This window comes from Sitophilus oryzae, unplaced genomic scaffold (assembly GCF_002938485.1).
Source record: "Sitophilus oryzae breed Bouriz unplaced genomic scaffold, Soryzae_2.0 scaffold_1430_pilon_pilon, whole genome shotgun sequence".
In the NCBI taxonomy this organism is placed as follows: Eukaryota; Metazoa; Arthropoda; class Insecta; order Coleoptera; family Curculionidae; genus Sitophilus; species Sitophilus oryzae.
The window spans coordinates 1,035,692-1,056,276 of record NW_022146094.1 but is presented as its reverse complement, the minus strand read 5'-3'; the positions used below and the strand labels follow the sequence as shown (position 1 = coordinate 1,056,276).

Genomic DNA, 20,585 nt, shown 5'->3' with positions numbered 1-20,585 from the left:
TTTTCAAATTACAATTTTCTGGAATAAACAAAACTGCCATTTTTGATTATTTTATAAAACCTAAAACTCGTATTTTTGTATTGCATAAAACCAACAAGAGCGAATTAAAAGGTTTGTATTTTTAAAAATCAACCGGAAGCTTATTTTTCGTTCAACAATTTTCGCAAAAAGTCGAAAACAGAAGTAAACAGACGCGTGCAATTGTCAGGTATAGTGCATCCAGAAATGGTTGAACCTTGCTCTAACAACTTGCAAAAATAGTTTAAAGAATGTAACTAAAAAGAATTCTCATAATTTATTTTTGAAGTGAAAAATTCAAGGCCGTGACATACGAGCTAGCGAGATGAAAAGTGGTAAGGATCGCACGATCGCGCAAACACCAAAAGACATTTAATTTAAAGCTAAGAAAATAATTAAAATAAACTTGATACTGTATCTGCATACCAATATCCTCTGGTTGTGAGCTAGGAAATACATTTTCATGCATATTTTCATCAATAGGTTTGTAGCTTCTGAAAAAAAGTCTGAGCAAAGCATCTAGCTCATTTGCTAGCTCAGAATTAGAATTATTAGAGTTAAGCAACTCACAATTTCATTGGAGGACATTGTCATATTTATTTCAAACCAATAATCAACGAGAATATTCGTATAATTTAAGAAAATTACTGTAAATCACTATAAATATTGAACAAAACATGTAAACAAAAACAGACCCCACGAATTGTTGGTAAAATTTTAAGGGGCATTAACATGTAGAATGTAGAATGAGTAAGAAGGGGGATTAATCCCCTGAGGCATCACACAATCTATTACCCATCATACCCCTGTTGTAGAGGAGACAGATTATTTCCCATCCTCCTCTGACAACAGTTCTTCCTTCGAGGGTACACCCCCTTCCCCGGTTGGAGTTTGGTCCTCCGTGCCGCTCTTCACAGTCGAGGAGCTTGCCTCCGGCTGAGGAACCCGTGGGGTGGAGACTGGAGGATCTGTCTCCATTTCCTCCACCTCTTTAACTTGGTCTCTTCTTAGACCTGATACCGGTGTTGTCCCGTATCTATAATAGAGGATATGTCCCTCTTTCTCTATTGCCTCCTTGGATTTGAGGTCAATTCCTATTGTGAGGGAGGAGGGCCATGGTCAGGAGGAGGGTTATCCCTGTTGAGGAGGAGGGCCATGGTCAGGTGACCATGGCCCCCCTCCCTCGAGTTGATGACTCGCCAACTCGATGTCTTTACATTGAAGTTCTGACCTTGGATAAGGCTCAGCAGATAGAGTCTTCCAAGTTCTTGAATTCTGTGTTTCGTCCATCTATTACTTCTAATGTTTATTGAAGAAACACACACATGAAAACAATATTAAAAAAACCCGACAACAAAACGCGTACAAATAAAAGCCTTGAAATTCTGATAAATTAAATAATATATACCCCGCTACCCTTCGCATCGAGGGATTTTATTGGCGCTAAAATAAACACAGGATGACATTCGTGTTTTTTTTTGTTTGTAATTAGCCCAAGCCTGGCTGGATATAACGGACAGATCCGACTAAAATCGATATATCTCTTTATTTTTCATGTTTTATTTGTTCTTCGTTCACGGCTTATGTAATATGGTTGTTTATTTATTGTTGGATTTGTCGCCACACATTCGTCGCTCGTTACTCAGACGGAGTCCTCAGACGGACAGAATGACAGACAGAGAGACAAGAGTAAGAAGAAGTTTCACTTAAAATGTGTGATTTTTATAAGAACATTTATTTATCACAACAAAACAGGAGTATGTTTACTAAAAGGGGCTCCAGAATAAAATCTGCTGAAAATCTTCTTCCATTTAGCAGCGAAATAATTACGGGAGATTTAGGTTCCTTTTTAATGCCTAATTACACAACGTTTTTATTTTAATAGGGCTTGAGTGTCTTGAAATACGTGAGCCAGAATGCTGGACGGAGATTTGCATAAATAAAAAGAGAGGAATTATTTATTTATACCACGGTGGTAAGAGCTAGGGGTTGTTATTTCTGAAATAAATATATTTTTTTTAATGGAAATAAGATATTTTCTTATTTTATATCTAAACCACTTGTGTGTGTTACAGAAAAAAAATAAATTAAAATTAGGAAACATATAAAATTCCGGATACTTTCTAGACGGACTATATTTTCCTGTTTTTTTTTTCAGATATTCAATTTTTGGATGGGGATTCCCTGCTGTTACACTATCCATGACAATTCTCATTCAATACCACGACAAAGGTGGCAGACTTCTAGACACAGAAGACTTAAAGGGTCAGAATTGTTGGTAAGTCATATTATGTACCGTATGATCGAAAAAAAAACACGGTGTCTGAGAGGGCTGGGGAACCTAACCTAATCTGCCTAAACGTCATTCACTACCAACTGACATAAAACTTTAACACTAATTATAGAAATATTAAAAAATGACACACAAATCTATTTCCAAAAAGTGATTTTTTCCCGAATTTTAAAGCACACCGTTTAAAAATCATTTTTACTAAAAAACAACCTTCTTTTGCCTATGAGGCAAAATTATTATTGCCTAAATTAATGAGCGAATTAATGATACGCCATTGTTTTATGACAATATTGAAAAAACTAAACTAAAACAAAACTAGTTTTAGTGAACCCTAATCGACATTTGATTTCGGAAAATCGACTACATAATATATCATATTTTACGCAAAATTGTAAAATTTCCAGGGATTTTGTGCCTAAACGGTTGACTTTAACGAAAATTTTCATAAAAACTTTTTTATAGAAAATTTTGTTCTCTTTAACTTTGCTCTCTTCAAATTTTCGCGAAAAACGCATAGTTTTCAAGATATTCATAAAATACCGATTTTGGGCGCCATCTTGGTAAGATGGCGGCGCCAGCGGCAAGTCTCGAAATGTACATTTTATGGATTTTAGTTAGGGACCACAAAACCTATAAACCTGCAAAGTTGCAAAACTTCCGGACTTCCAAGCAAAAATCCCCAGTGACTGAACTATATTATTAATTATAGAGGAGTACAGGCCAAGAAAATAATGTCTAGGGCTTGACTTCGTCAAAATTATAATTTCCCAACCGTCTTTGACGCCGTCTTTTTTCGATACAATATATTTAGTAACCTGAATAATATTATAAATCAAATTATTGATTATTACTGGCTGCATAAACTCCCTGTCTTTCTCTATCAAAATTCTTGTCGAAATATCCGTAACACCAGTTATCCAGATAATCCGCTCTAATCTACAAGATATCCGGTCGATAGCGGCGTCTAACCTCCGGTTATATCAGCTCGAACACACGTTGATCGAATTATCAGCCGATTAATATTTAACCTAGTAGAAAATAGGAAATTCGCCGGCGAATTTGGATTATTCCAGGTCCGTAAGCGACGCGATTCGAGGGGAAGCAAATTTTTGAGCCCGTGGGGCGATTTTAATTAATTTTTAATTAGTAGAGCATCCTGGGGGTATCTCTATTAGGCCAAGACGCTTGTTATGAATTTAATTTCGAGGTTATGAAGATAATCGAGCAAAAATATCCTTAAAATACAGGATGGTCCGAACTGCATTCCGAAAACTTCGGCAGCATATTCTGCAGATAAAAATCAGTAAAAAAGTTCGCATAAATGTATGTCCGAAAATGCTTAGTTTCGGAGATACAGGGTGTAGAAGTTTCAGACACTACTTGTAGAGAGCGCCGCCTACCTGTATAAAACTACTTAGTAAACAAATATACATTTACAACATTTTTTACGTAAAAAAAGGTCTCTTGGTAAAAATCGCAACAATTATTGGTTCTCGAGATATTTGCAATCGAAATTATCAATACTTGTGAGGATTGACATAAATTAAACATATTATTGACTAAATAGTTATTAGACTCAAATCATAAATTTGAAATATTTTTGCGCCAAAAGTTCAACAGAAATTATTTTATCATAATTTATTTGAAGAAAAATGTATGATTAATTTAAAAAAAATTGATCATTTCAATCAAATAACTATCAACTCAACATACGTTTATTTTTTAAGAGACATTTTTTACGTAAAAAATCACGGAAATGTAAAGTTTTTCACTCTGTAGTTTTATACAGGTACGGACGAAAAGTTATTACTTTTCAAAACAGTTAAAACACTTGTAAGTGGCGCCCCCTACAAATAGGAGTCATATTGACATCAAAATCAATTTTCTAAAGTCAAGAAACTCCCAGACACCAATTTTCATTCAAATATTGACGTTACTTCATAAATTATTTGGAAAAAATCGAAATAAAAATGAAACTTCTACACCCTGTATCTCCGAAACTAAGCAATTTCGGACATACATGAACGTTTTTACTTATTTTTATCTGCAGAATATGCTGCCGCAGTTTCCGGAATACAGTTCGGACCACCCTGTATATCTATTTTCTAAAAAAAAGTCCAAAATATCGGAGATATTTTACTTTGAAAATTTGAACAAACAAATTTTTCACTTAAATTTTGAAAATCACTGGATCTTTTCCTGGTTTCCAAATATTAAAAATAAATGTTCCCAAAGAAACTCATAGACGTATTTCTGGGGTCGAACCCCGAAGTATAGAATAAAAAGAAACCAAAGATAAAGAATGTTTTGTTTTTGGATAACGCTCTATAATATACCATTTTCTTTGCAGGTTTCTAAGTGACCATGCACTTATCTACGGCCTGGTGATTCCCAGCTGCCTGCTCATTTGCGCCACCCTGTACTATCTCCTGAGATCGGCCATCTTCTCCCGATACGTCGTCAGCATGCAGCCGGATAAGCGGATACGTGACAAAATGCAACGCAAAGGCACCCTGCAATTAATTCTCTTCACCAAGGTAATTAATTACAATTAAATATTAATCTGAGGTATACCGGGCGGGTGCGTCTCAAAAGTGGCTCATCCCCTATAACTTTTTTATTTTTTCAGATAAAAAAAAACGATTTGCTATGTTAGTATTTGGCATAAATTAGGATTGATTGACGCATTCAATTGTTTTTGGTCACTTCCTGTTTCATCGGAAATGCCAACAATTTTTGATTTTTAAATGGCAACCTCGGAATTTTTTTACTTTGTTCGATTGAAAATGTCTCTTTGAATAACATGACATATCTAGCTAGAGTGGCTGTGTTAAAAATACTAATTTGTAATCAAGGAGCCTTGGAAAAATAGATTTGATTGTCTAATGATTTTCGTGTTTTTGAACAAAGGAAAGACGTGAATTTTTTCAAATGGAACAAAGGTGGCTCATTAGCATATTTAAAAAAAGCATTTTTTTACGAATAATTTGGTACCCACACTTGGTATTTCGAGTCAAATTGTGGTTATGAACCGAATGTTACAATTTCAAATAAACCATATGGGAAAATATCAAAAGTTGACATATGATATGTCATTCAATTCAGAGTGTTATTTTTTATCGAATTAAGCAAAAAAATACCGAGGCTGCTATGTAAAAATCAAAAGTTGTAGTCATTTCTGGTGAAACAGGAAGCGATCAAAAACAATTGAATGCGTCAATCAATCCCAATCTATGTCATATACGAACATACCAAATCTCTTTTCTTTCCCCGACACAAACGGTACATTTTGAGACAGGAAATTGTAGAGAGAAACAAGCCCTATAACATAGGATACAACATTTTAATGAACAGTGCTTTCCATAAAATCAATAAAATGAAAAATATACGAAATAATATACATGTTCTGATTTCTTTCGAATATCGACAACTATGAAACTATAAACCCTTCCCGGACACAAACGGTACATTGTGAGACAGGAAATTGTAGAGAGAAACAAGCCCTATAACATAGGATACAACATTTTAATGAACAGTGCTTTCCATAAAATCAATAAAATGAAAAATATACGAAATAATATACATGTTCTGATTTCTTTCGAATATCGACAACTATGAAACTATAAACCCTTCCCGGACACAAACGGTACATTGTGAGACAGGAAATTGTAGAGAGAAACAAGCCCTATAACATAGGATACAACATTTTAATGAACAGTGCTTTCCATAAAATCAATAAAATGAAAAATATACGAAATAATATACATGTTCTGATTTCTTTCGAATATCGACAACTATGAAACTATGAACCCTTCCCGGACACAAACGGTACATTATGAGACAGGAAATTGTAGAGAGAAACAAGCCCTATAACATAGGATACAACATTTTAATGAACAGTGCTTTCCATAAAATCAATAAAATGAAAAATATACGAAATAATATACATGTTCTGATTTCTTTCGAATATCGACAACTATGAAACTATAAACCCTTCCCGGACACAAACGGTACATTGTGAGACAGGAAATTGAGAGAGAAACAAGCCCTATAACATAGGATACAACATTTTAATGAACAGTGCTTTCCATAAAATCAATAAAATGAAAAATATACGAAATAATATACATGTTCTGATTTCTTTCGAATATCGACAACTATGAAACTATAAACCCTTCCCGGACACAAACGGTACATTGTGAGACAGGAAATTGTAGAGAGAAACAAGCCCTATAACATAGGATACAACATTTTAATGAACAGTGCTTTCCATAAAATCAATAAAATAAAAAATATACGACATAATATACATGTACTGATTTCTTTCGAAAATCGACAACTATGAAACTATGAACCCTTCTCGGACACAAACGGTACATTGTGAGACAGGAAATAAAAAATAACGTCTAGAGATTGACCTCGCCAAAATTATCATCGATTGCCATTCCTCAACTGCATACACTATAAATTAAACAGTCGTAGAAAAATTTACTTAAATTTAGTGAATTACGGGAAATAATAAGGCTCTGAAAGGCGGCAATTTTTATCAGCCACAAGAATAAAAAAGCAGAAAAAAAACGTAAAAAGTCTCTAAACGCCATTTCCTGTAACCCAGGTTTTTATGGGAATCACGTAGCGCCGAATCCTTTAATGCCCGAGTCGATTATAAGAAAAGAAAAAGAGCTTTTACAAATTCTAATGGCGCGACTGTGTTCACTGATTCGTGTCTTCAGCTTTACCTCATTTTTTAAGGGTAGTTCTTAAATTTTTAACCAGTAGGTAGCTGACACTTTTTTCAAAAAGTATAAATATTTTATTTTGAAAGTCTGTTACGCTGTACTTTCGGGTGGCTTTCAGGGGTGGCAGAGCTTCAGCATTTGCCATAAAATACCAAGCAATTTGTTACAAAATCATATAAATTATATATCACTGTAATCAGAAAACTTCAATCTATTTCCGTATTGTAACGGCATTTTAAATTATGTCCTTATTTTCGAGAAAATTTAGTCCAAACATAAAGAAAATTTTGTTGATGTTTGATCATTAAAATCTTCAAAAATAAAGAAGTTGTCTTAAAATGTGCTACATACGGATATAGTATAATTCTTTATCTTTAATTTCCTTCTTAATTTGTGTAAAAATACCTATCAAGTTTTACATAAAACGTTAAATGCCGAACAGTTATTACTCTTTCGGACTCGGAATATTTTTGCGTGAAAATTTATTATTATTTTTGTGTCTAAATTTCTTCATAATATTGAGGTAATTTTAATTAAAGTAATATTTTTTGGACAGAGTGAATAAATTAAGCCGGCATAATTTGAACTCTAAAAACAGAAAAAAGATTGGCTTTTAATTTATTATCAACCGCACTCAGTTTCAGAAAAAAAATCCAAGACATTTAACTTAAAAATAAGAAAATATCATCCAGTCTGTGTTTACTTTTTCTTTTCTTTCATTTTCTTCATATCTTTCAGCATGAAAAATCTGAAATATATCGAAAAATATCAAAATAGGAAATATATCTGTTGTGACAGAAAGCAAATAATTTTATTTTCAATAAAAAAATTATGCTATTTCAAAACAAAATACATTTCTTAGACATTATAAATACCGTTTGGTTTAAAATAAATAAATAAGATTGGTTTTAAACAATAATTCTATCAATAAAAATGTTGAACATTTTTATATAAGTGTTAAATCCACTGTAAACAGGGTACAAGAAAATCTAAAGGAGATAAATTACATCAAGGTGAGTAATGTGACGTTTTAACTTGAATTATATGTAAAATAAGTAAGAAAAAGGAACTCAATGTCGTTAAAAACACATTAAGGGTCGAATGTTCTCCCTCTTGAAGGTATTAAAGCATACTGTCGAAGTTCTTAGATAAGTTATAACTACAGTGGTTAGAAAATAAAATATCTTTTTGGTCTGGCATTCTGTCTTTAATTTTTAAATTTAAACAACATTTTGGTCATATAATGTATCACTTGTAGATGGTATGGACGGGGAAATTTATTGTGTCCCCTTTTCTTGAGATATCACGATTCAGCAAAATAAAACACAAAATCACGGCAATACACTTTTACTTTTACAGTAATCAAGCAGATGCTCAAAACTTGAGTCTTGATCATCTGCTGATGACGCGAAACGCGCGTCCAGTGTAAAAGTAAAGGTGTTTTGGTGTATTGTGGTGATTTAGTGTTTTATTTTGCTGTGTAACACCAAAGGTTCCAATCCCCAACTGTAATATAACGATTCAATCGCAGCGCTTTTAAAATCGCAATCGCAACCTGCGATTGGCTCTCTTAGGAAACTGTAACTGCGATTTTTTCTAGTTGCGAGTTTCAATTTAGGCAACCGCTTTAGAAAGAAAACTTGATACAATGTTGTATTATATTTTAAATTGTATAATTTGCCACTGCTGGTAGAACAGCAATACACCGGGAAAACAATATGCATATTTTTGGACAGTCAAGCCGCGCTGAAAGCACTTGAGGCAACGAAAAGCACGTCTATGACGATTCTTCATTGTAAGAAACTACTCAATATATTGGGAGATAGGAACAAAGTGTCGCTAATATGGATACCGGGACATGTCGGCCTAGAGGGAAATGAACGTGCTGATTCCCTCGCCAAAATTGGGGCAGGCTCGCCATTCGTGGGCCCAGAACCGACACTTAGCGTTCCTAAAAATCTCGCAAGAGACAGGCTCTGTGAATGGGTTAGGGGTGCGACGTTCCGGGACTGGAATGACAGTCCCGGAACACGGGCCACTACCGGCTGAGATCTCACCTACAGAAGATGGGACTGGTGGAAGACGCCGAATGCCGACTCTGTATGGAAGATGACGAAACAATGAATCACGTTTTGTGTACCTGCCCCGCTGGGGGCAGGACCAGGTTCGAGATGTTTGGCAAACCCATGCTAGACCTATTAGACCTAGGAGACATATCGCCCTCAGACATAACGGCCTATGTAAAAAGGCTGGGTCTTGAGGGCTGGGGGACTTTGACGCTCTTTGTATATTACAGCTTGTAGAAACTGAGCCACAATAGGCCCTCGCGGCTGCAGTGAAGGGTCCCATGGGACCCACTCTTAGTCAATACAAAAAAAATACAATACTCCAAATATTCTATTTCAAACCTTAATTATTTTTTAATATAAAAGTTTTCAATGTAAATCTTCTTTGTCCTCCCACAAGATAAAATTTATCTGATAAATTGCTATTCATTTCTTTTCTTCTTTTTTTAAATTTTTGTCTATCTGTCCTTTTAGCTGGACGCGCTTTTGCCTCATTTTATCAGTTTCGATTCAAAGCCGCTGTTGCTGCTGCTGAATGAAACGAATTACAGGACTCTCCTTTGACGGCGGCGGATCCTGCGAAATTACAGGAATAAAGAAGGGACTTTTCAGCAAAACATTTCAAAAGCCGCTTCAGAAAAGCGGCGCGCGGTTTAAAAGAGACCCGTGGTTTCAAAAATTAATATTGGAATACTAAATGACCTACTGGGAATAGCTGAGTCATTTCTAATTCACTCTAACATACTCCTCAATAAATGCTTGCATATATACTTGAATATGTGTGAGCATGTACAATATACCGTATGATCAAATAAAAACGGCGTCCAGTTGGCTTGGAAATGACGATCGATGACATTTCCCATATAAATTTACATATGAAATGACAGCGATCTTCATTTCATAGCCATTGCTGACGCCGTTTTTATTCGATCATACTAAAGGCTGACAAATGTGTCTGGAGTACAATGCCTTTATAATGTACTGAACAAAGAGAGGACAGTAAACACGTTGCCAAACATATGAAAAAAACCGAGAAACTGTTCACATCGCTAAAAGACGTGGAAGGGGATATAGCAGATTTGTCGCAGTTGACCGGTCGACCCAATCAATACCTCTGTCAGTACTTAAAGTTCTAGGTAAAGGTGTACGACATGCGTTCAGCTTCACGATTTAATTACCTCTCGTAATACTTAATTTGTTCATTTATTAACGAATCGTTGTAATTTTCCCTATAGCTTGAATTTTTTAAGTGCAAGCTAGAAACACTTGCATTTTTGGTAAAAATAAGTGGAATTGAGTGGGTGTTCGATAGTGGTCGCGCTATTAGAACTCTGAATTCAAAAATCGATATCTCGAAATCTATTAGAAATAATAGATTGTAGTTTTTTCGAGAACTTTGTTAATATTTCTGCTGTATTTTCTTTGTAGACAGTATGTGAAAATCTTTCTCAATAAAAAAATTACACGATTGCTGAAAATTGCTATGCTCTAAAAGTAAATGGATGGATTGTTTACAATTTTTGAATGGAAAAAACAACCTTATCGAATTTTTCTTATGTAAACATATTGTAAAATATCCGATTATAAAAAAAATGACACCCTAACGATATCCTTATAATTCCATTTCAGATGCTCAGAAACATTACAAACCTAATGATTTTATCTAGTTATCTCTTGAAAAAAAAGTCTTTTAAAAATAAGCGGTTTGCGATCGTGATTTTACTTTACTTGATAGGAAAAGGCGTATCGGCAACGCCGCAACAGCACAAAGTCGCGCGTCGCGTCGGTCGGTCGCATTTCTCTCACTCCGACTTAATAAGATCCCTATGCGATTTACTTCCACACATGTAAAGGCCGACCCAAAAGTAACAGTTGCCAGCACGGTATATAAAGTTGCGTACTTTACAAATCATTTTAACAAACTATATCTATCGCACCTTAACCCATGATATTTTTTATACGTAGTATACCTTACCTTGTTGGGGTCACGAGCCGCGGTACATGGAGTTTAATACGTGTAAAACAGCGAAAACGAAGGATAAAATAAAATTTTGACCGGCAGTAGAGAAAATGGGTAAAATAAAATGTTTTCAAGCGAAAATTGGATAAATCGGGAATAGTTTTGAATATTTTAGGATGGAAAAAAAGTGATTTGCCAAAAGTATAATTTAAATAAGTTTTTCTAATTTTCTCCTGATTTTTTTGGGGGGGCATTGACCATTTGACCTCATGGTTAAGCCGCCATTGACGAACACCCTGTATAAATTGAATAATACTCTAATATTTTTGTTATTCTGTAAGTATGTATTTTATAATATCAGTTATAATCCACTTCTACTACGTTAGCAGGAAACATTTTAACACCTAAAACGCAAATTGTCAGGAGGGCAATAATCCAAGTTAAGTACACCAAAAAGAACAATAAAGTACAGGCTCCCAGACGTACGTATATGTACATATAACAGACGGAAAGGAACATTAAGCACAGAGAGGAGCAGATGGGAACGTTTAAAGTGGGGGATCTGGAGTAATACTAATAGTTCTCTGGATATTGTTCGGGAAGCACAAATGCTACAAAATACATGTGTATCGTAGCCAGCGAAATTACGTCAAAATAATTAAAGTTCTAATTAGGGATATTAATTTTCTGTTTACTTTTGTATGATGTTAATATATTACTATACACAGTGACAATTTGAAAACGAACAGTATTTAATATTACCTCTACCGATGACAGTATGAAAATTTGGCGAAATACGTCAATTTACATATCACGGGGGACAATTTTTGAGGCATTTGTTGTCGTGTTACTTTCAGCCCTTTGACCCCCAGGACACGTACCTCTAAAATTTTAAATGGCAACCCCTATTTCTTTTGCCATTTTTGTGTTCCTTATAAAATTCTCAAAAAAATAATGCAGTTTATGAGAACTTTTTTGAGCCATCTTATAGACGTACATCCTAGTATATCCATACTTTATGTCTGCGCTTTAAACAAAATTCGCAAGTTTTTTATTCTAGGAGCTACAGATGCCCGACGCACTATTGCCGCACCCTGTATAAGATCGCTGTGCATCAACAATATCAAAATTACATGGGCTTTACACTTTGGGCTTCATTAAAATAAACGTATCTCTTTAACAAGCAAAAACATCTATGTATATCCCACTCAAAATCGAAATGTATTAGCCGAATCGTTGAAAACGATATAATGTTTAGGCTCCAAAAGGGAATTATCCCGAACTTGTTCCGCTCGTGGTTAAATGAGGCATTGAACTAAAATATTCATTAACAACATGGCTACGATCCTTCTCTATCTGTTTTATGTTACTCTATTTAGTAGGTCAGACAGAAAACAGGCGTCCGAAATTCGAAAATCCCTAGTTAGGATAATTAGAAATGATACAGCGTAGGATAAAGCCTGAGAAAATTAATATATTATAGAGAAATTCATCAGAAAATATTCCCACAGAAAAGTGTTTTAATTTTTAGAACTTTCAACGGGCCAACTTTCGTTTAGCTGAAATCAGTTATTAGAAGAAAAAAAATTTGTCTTTAAAAAGCTACTGTGAACCACAGAAAACGCGTAATTTCGTCTTCGTTGAGTTCTTGAACCAACTGAATTTTGTGCGGGTGGAACTTGTGTTTTTTAAATATCCTTTGGACACTTGTACGATTCACGCCGGTCCTATTGGCTAATTTTCTTGTGGTACTCAGCGTACTGTCCATGGCAACTTGGCCCAATACGAATACCTCCATAACTTCATTTACTACAGGATTTTTCCTCTGCCTCTTGTTATTCATAACGGAACCAGTTTCGCAAAATTTTGCTACTAACTCGCTAACAATTTTGCCATAAAGGTGTTTGTCAGGATGGCGTTCATTGAATATCTACGCAAACCGATTGCCACATTCATTATGAAGAATGCATTTTTCTCAAAATGTCAATAATGAAAAAGTTTTTCACCTTATAAAGATAATCCGAGGACACACTGTAAATTTTTCTGTTTTTAACTTAAAAACCTGTGAAAAAAGAGGTGTAAAGTCTCTTTATTATTGAACCAAAGAAGTAAAAAAACAACGTTTTAAAATAAGCGTTGAAAAGGAATTAACCCTAACTTGTTCGAGCCCTTTCCAATTGGGTGATGGAGTTAAAAACATTCATTTAAAAATACCGGCATTCTCCATCTCCTTTCTTCTTACTTTCGACCTTATCTGTCTGTCTCTACCCGGAATAATTCGATTGCCACAATCAAACCCGGACTTTTTCCAGCTAGGGATGTGTTAAATATATCGATAGATCAAAATATAGATACATATATCTATAATTAACTACTCATTTTTATTCCAAGAAAATAGGCCTTTAATTTAAAATAATCTTTCACAATTCACAATCACTTTCACTTTCACAATCTTTCAAAGTAACTTGTGTGACTATATTTTTTAATCTAATAAAAGGTTTTTATTGTAAAAATTGCTGCTTAGTTGAAAATTAGGATTGCTTTGTTTCAAAATGTTACTGTACTTCAACTAATTGAAATTGTATATTCTTCTTAATTCGTTCAAATAAACTACAGATATTCGTAAGGGTAACTACAATATTGTAAATTTAATCATAACTCTCAAAAATTTATAAAGTCCTGTATTAACAAGAGAGATTTAAGAGAGAAATTTACATTCATACTATCGATATTTTTTATATATCGATAATTAATTTATCGATATATCGATATTCAATTTATTGATATTTTTAAAAATATCGATATTCATCTATCGATACTTTCTTAAATGTCATTATTTAATCACGATGAAGTATCAAACTACCCATATTCTTATAAAATATTGATTTTAAAATATCGATAATTAATCTATAGCCATTTTTTTAAATACCAATATTCAAACAATTGATACTTAAAAAGTACGGATGCACAAAATTCTCGATATTCAAACTATCAATATATTCTTAAATATCGAGATTTAAAACACATAGGAAAACAAACTATCGACATATCGATATTTAAAAAATATCGACAAATTGATTTTTTTGATAAACTATAAAGGCTACCAAAGTTACCACTTTTTCTGAAATATCGATATGTTAAAATATCGACATTATAACTATCGATATGTTAAAACATCGATATTATAACTATCGGTATGTTAAAATATCGATATTATAACTATCGATATGTTAAAATATCGATATTATAACTATCGATATGTTAAAATATCGGTATTATAACTATCGATATTAGATATGAGGATATTTTATATAAAATATGTTAAAATATCGATATTACAGCTATCGATATATTAAAATATCGATATTGCAACAATAGATATATTAAAATATCGATATTATGACTATCGATATTTGTGCACATCCCTATTTCCGACCGATTGGCCGGCATCGGCCTGTGGTAATTACGTTTGCGCCAATGGTGCGCTCATTAATTTCAATGAAGAAGTTAATTTCGCCCCGATGGCCATGGTAGTACGGTTTTGCGGATATCGATCCCTAAACGGATCCGTGTCAATTTTCTGCACAGTCTTGCACCTTTTTACCGCCATTTAAAGCCGGTCGCAGTGTCATCTTAAGCCAGTCTAGAAAAATACACTCTTTTTTTAAATTTACATTTCACCACAATTTAATATACTGTAATCCAAAAGAACGAAACACTTTTGTTACGACCAATCAGCTCTATCGATTTGAAATAAACTCTATTTTGCCGCATCGTGCAGTGTGCATTTATATTTTCGAACAAGCTCTGCCAAAACTGACCAGTACATTTGCTGCACGCCACTCTTTTTTTTTTCTTTATTTCATTTGAGAATATGAGAAGGGACGAGATATAACCTTTGAAACTTCAAAAAATGTCTGATTATTAGAAAAAAATATTCATGAAAAAACTAATTGGGAAATTGGTTTCCGCAGATTTTTAACCTTAAGGAAAAGCCATCTTCTGATGCGTGTCAAATACTCGTCAGTATGTATATGTATATATAAGAAAAACCACATTACATCTTATATTCGCTTTAATATTACATTAGACACATCTGTCGATTGAAAAAATTACGAAAAAAAATCTTTCCAACATGAAGGAAACTAAAACGACCTAAAAGATGGCATCGTAAAAATCAAAAATCACTTGGCAATGGAAAGCATATATCCAGACGTTCCATTAGGCAAATAGAGGTATGATTGAATGGACATAAATATTTATGGCAAAACGGTTATGTGTGAAACGGAAGTATAGGTTTGGACGTGGCAGATTCAGAGCGATAAATAACAGGACATATTTTTCTCGGTATAACAAATCTATACTAATATAATCCTTAAGTGACTGACTCACTGATTAATCACGATCCGGCTCAAACCACTCAACGTAAGAAGCTCAATTTTGGCATACAGGTTGATTCTAGGGTGTAGAGGTTGGATAAGAAGGGATTTTTTGAAATTCCAGTTCCAAGGGTGTGAAACCATCCCTCAAATATTACAATATTTTACAAAAAAAAACGGTCAAGTTCCCGAAAAAAACACGTATATTTTATTTTGTTTTTTTACATATTTTAAGATTTTTTAAAAACGTATACAGTGTGTTTCGAAAAATCTGGTCATTGATTAATCACGATCCTGCTTAAAGCGCTTGACGTAAAAAGCTGATTTTTGGAAAACGGATTGACTTTAGGGTGTAGAGGTTCTATAATATGGGATTTTTCGAAACTCGAATTCTAAGGGGGTGAAACCATCCCACAAAAAAGTAAGGTAATTGATTAACCACGATTCTGCTCACACTGCTTGACGTAAAAAGCTTATTTTTGGCAAACGGATTTTTCGAAAGTCAAATTCCAACGAGATGAAACTACCCCTCGAATATTACCAAGTTATATAATAATATCGCCATATTGTTTTTTCTCATGCGGACATAAATGTGAGAAAATGTTATCCAGTTTGTATGTTAATGGAAATTCTTGCTTTGCTTTATCATCGCCATTACAAATGATGAATTCGACGCGAACGAAGTCGCGGGTACACGCTAGTATTATAATAAACTGACTAATGAGAAGAAAACAAATCTGGAGAAACGAAGTGAAGTAAAAAACCGACAGCAACATACATAAAATAGAGTACACAGAAAAAGCAGCAGGGAATAACAGCTGAAATATTTAAGTACGATGGTAAAAGAGCTTGGTTGCATTACAATCGAAGCAAATCGAAGGCCATCGATATGTACAGGGTGTACCATTGAAATCATAGGGCTTCTCCGTTATTAGTGAAGATAGAAGGGTGCGGTTTGCACAAACCTATCCCACTTTTTTGTCAAACTGAAGATACCGAAAACAAAATTTTCATAGCCCTCTTCGTTTCTGAGCTACAGGGTCTTTTTGAAAATTTGGTATCCCAAATTGCAAAAGCCACTAATAAATTCTTCATATATTAGGGAAACTTAACTCTCTACCGCTATTTATAAATCTTGGAAGCTATTGTACCGGAACTTTTAGATATTCCTTTAGCTAATTTACGTGAAATATACTTTCAGCAAGATGGGGCTCCCCCTTACAACTTTGAAAATATTAGAATTTTGTTAAATTATTATTTCTCAAATCAATTAATTGGAACCAATGGACCCATATGATGGCCTGTCTGATTTCCGAATTTATCCGTTCTCGATTTCTAATTTTGGAGATTTTTGAAATATGAAATATAACGTGGCAACACTACAACAATGTCGAACGCCTGGAAAAAGGAATCCTGGCATGAAGAACGAATAACAGATGGACCACAAAAATTACAGCATGATAGTCACGAGGAACTAAAATACCTAGATGAATTGTAAAGAGTATTAAATAGTTTTTAATGTTGCTCTTTGGTGTTCTAAAAGGGTACATAAAAACACAGAAAAAATGTATAACAATCTTTATAATAATGTTAAAATTTATTATTTTTGCTGTTAAATAAAGAAGTGCCTATGTATTTAACACTCTGAGGTGAGTATATTAAGGATCTCCGCAGGAACTTTACGGACTTTATGGCTCTCTGTTTATAAAAGTTTATGTTAACACCGAACCTGTTTTAAACAGTGGCAAATAAAGCGAGTTTATGAGCTTTCCGAAGTATTACTAAACTCCTACGTGTGATAGATTGCATATTTTGCAATATACTCTATCCATAAAACTACAGGAAATATAATTTTGCTTCCAGAAATTTTACTGCAAAATTATGAACTCTTTATCTTATTAGAATTGACTCACGTCACTCTATAAAAATAAAAAAGTAGAGTATCTTTATATACAGGGTTGTTCACCACATACGACACGGAGTATTGTAGCTAAACGATGAGATTTTTACAAATTGTAAGTTTTGGGTTCGATGAAGGACTATTAGAGGTACAATTTAAAAATAATTTTACAAGATACAGAGTATCCCAAATAAGTAAAAAATATCAAAGTTGTAATTTTTTAAATGGAACACCCTGTATATTATTACATTTTTAGTTTCTACGATTAAAATGAAGGTAAATTTGATTAAGATTTATTATACTTAAACCTTACCGTTTTTGAAATATTTTCAATTTTGTGAAATTGCAGTAAAAATTTTAAGGTAGAGTGGACAATTAAAATGGTCAAAACTGGGTTTTGTTTTGGAATTTATGGATTTATACGAAAATGAGCCCTTCATATGGATGGCCAAACATAAAGAACATAGAAATCGCAGTAAAAGAACTTAAAAAGAAAAAAGAATCACTAGAAACGACAATTTCGGGACGACCGGTATCCATCGATGCGACTATACTGTTTTACTTGCCATCGTCTAACGTCGCTTAACTTCGGTGATCCATCAAGAACTGGTGTTTTGACGTAGCTTATTAAAGACAATCTTACTAATATTTTTCTATTTTTGTTACAGATTACACTGGTACTATTCATCTCCTTGGTCCTGGCTACTCTATCCAAACTCTTCAAGTCTGAAGGTATCTGGATCTCATTCCACGTAGTCCAAGGCCTGCAAGGTATCCTGATAGCCATGTTGGTCACCTGCAACTGTCAAGTACTGAAACTGTACATGCGCAGTCTAAAATCCAAAGCAACGCTTCATGTACCAAGCTATGTTGGACAAGGGAAGAGTTCTGGGCTCAGCAAGTCAACGAGTTTGCAATTGCTGACCTGGGATCCGCCCCCAGATCTTGTTTAAGAATATTTTTTAAGTTAAAGAAAAACAGGGATCTGTAAATTTATATAAGATGTCTCAAAAAAGGTTTTTTAGACTATAATGCAAAATTTTTAGTTTTCTCATAGTCATTACTGGCAGAAAAAATGAGAAATCTTTAAAAATACCATTTCGATTTGTGGAAATATGCTAATAAAAAAAATAATTGAAGTGGCAATAAAAAATTACCTTAATGTTAAAGTATAAGTTTTCTTTTTTTTTTGAGTCACCTTATAGAAGTAATTCAATAAAATGTAATTATATATTGTAGCTTTTAAGATACTAGTATATGAAGCGCTTTTTAAAAAAAAATTGTGTCTATTTTGCGAGAAAAAGTAATATTTTTCAACTTTATTTTGTTTTGCATTATCAATAATACATTTTTCTTTATGCCATTTATTTTTGTTTACATTCAAAATTATTTTTAGTAAATGTAGATAAAAAAAGTAAAAATATTTTAGTGTTAAAACGTATGATCGAAAAAAAACATCGTCCAGTTGGCTTGGAAAGGACGATCGATAACATTCCTCATATAATTTTCGATATACAGCGATCTTCATTTCATAGCCATCGCTGACGCTGTTTTTTTTTCGATCGTATGGTACTATACATAATGTAAATAAATAAAATATTGTATTAAATGCAATATATGCTTCATTTTCTTGTATTGACATAAAATAATTACAAAAAAGTTACTAATCTGAACATAATTTACAAATGAAATAATAAATTATATTACTACCATAGAATCGAAAAAAAAAACAGCGTCAGGGATTTCTGGGGAATGACCATTGATGATAAATCTGGCGAGATCAATTTTTAGTAAATGACCTTTAGATTTTGTCATATCACAGCAGTCTTTGACGCCGTTTTTTTTCGATCGTACAGCATTGTCTGAAATAAATCTAAATGTTTCGCTACTTAAAGAAAATTTTGTTGGGTGACATTTTACAAAAAAAATTGTATATTTTAGACACAAAATTAGAGCCTCAAAGGTATAGAAATTGTTTAATAATATTTTTGTTATATTGTAGTTTATACCATGTTCTACATAATGTATAAAAAATATCAAGTTTCTGTTGTTTTGTCGTTAGTTAAAAATTGTACACACCCCTGGTATTGTAATTAACCATATCAAATAATAGACTAAGGAATTTCGTGTCGTATGCATTAAGTAAAGGCAAATAAATAAATATTTTTATTTAAAAAATGTCTAGGTGTGCATTATTTAATCAAGTTTAATAATGGATTAACAATCACATTGTTATTGATTGAGTATTTTGACTACAATCTAATAAAAAAGTATACCTTAATCTAATACTGTGATTACTGATTAATCTCGATCCTGCTCAAACCACTCAACGTAAGAAGCTCAATTTTGGCATACAGGTTAAAAATCGTGTTTTCTTTTAATTTTCCTAATGTTTTATAAAACTTTTTAGCACTGCTCTTCACCGCTACTTATACACTAATAATTATATCCCCTAGAACTCTAGCATCCCGAAATATCCACAAATTTATTTGATTTCGACAAATTCGTTAATTGTTCATTAATTTAAACCAATGCTTAATCGGGTGAGATTTAAACAATTACTCTTTGGCAACAATAATAATTGTTGACGCGCATCAATTAGATATAATAAACAACTGACTTTAATGCTAACGAGGCACGTGTTAACTGGATTTCTACAATTAATTGCCAAAACTAGAGAATGTTTTAATTAAAAATTCGAAATTTTTGAGGGTAATATCTTTTTATAGTCATAATAATAGGTGTTTTAATTTGAGTAACCTTAGATTTGTAAATCTAAAAACAGATCATTTTTGTATTGTTATTAACTTATCTTGATCTTTAAGGACTCTAAATTTTATAGTAAAGTAATAGAAGAACAACTGAACGTTATTTTGAAGGTAGCGTCTTCTTTTTTCTGTTGTTTGCGCTATGGAAAGATGTGTACAATAGGAAATATTGAAAACAATAAAAATCCATCTTTTTCGATATTATAATAAACATTCTGTGCTGAGAGTCAAGCTGCATTAAAAGCGATCAACTCAGAAACCATCAATTCGAAGTTGGTCAAAGAATGCCTAGAGAAAAAAAAGAAATGGTTATATTATGTCTGTGGTTAAATTAAACTGAAAATAAGCAAAATGTTGATCCATACTTTGCGTTATGCTTTATAGGCTTGGTGGATTGCAGTTGATTTCAACAAATTCAGACAGCAGCGCTTCAACGGCAAAAAATCAGAAATTATCAGTACC

The 20,585-nt window shown here is 33.3% G+C and overlaps 1 protein-coding gene across 1 annotated transcript in view; it reads left to right on the top strand.

Annotated features, from left to right (window-relative positions):
* LOC115876268 (adhesion G protein-coupled receptor E3-like) overlaps window positions 1–18,661 on the top strand; it is a 96,087-nt gene extending 77,426 nt beyond the window's left edge. Inside the window, exons 5-7 of the mRNA XM_030891978.1 lie at window positions 2,177–2,296; window positions 4,662–4,848; window positions 18,024–18,661. Coding sequence (XP_030747838.1) covers window positions 2,177–2,296; window positions 4,662–4,848; window positions 18,024–18,308 — 592 coding nt within the window. The 3' untranslated portion in view covers window positions 18,309–18,661. The remainder of the gene's footprint in view (window positions 1–2,176; window positions 2,297–4,661; window positions 4,849–18,023) is intronic.
* Window positions 18,662–20,585: the final 1,924 nt, after the last annotated feature.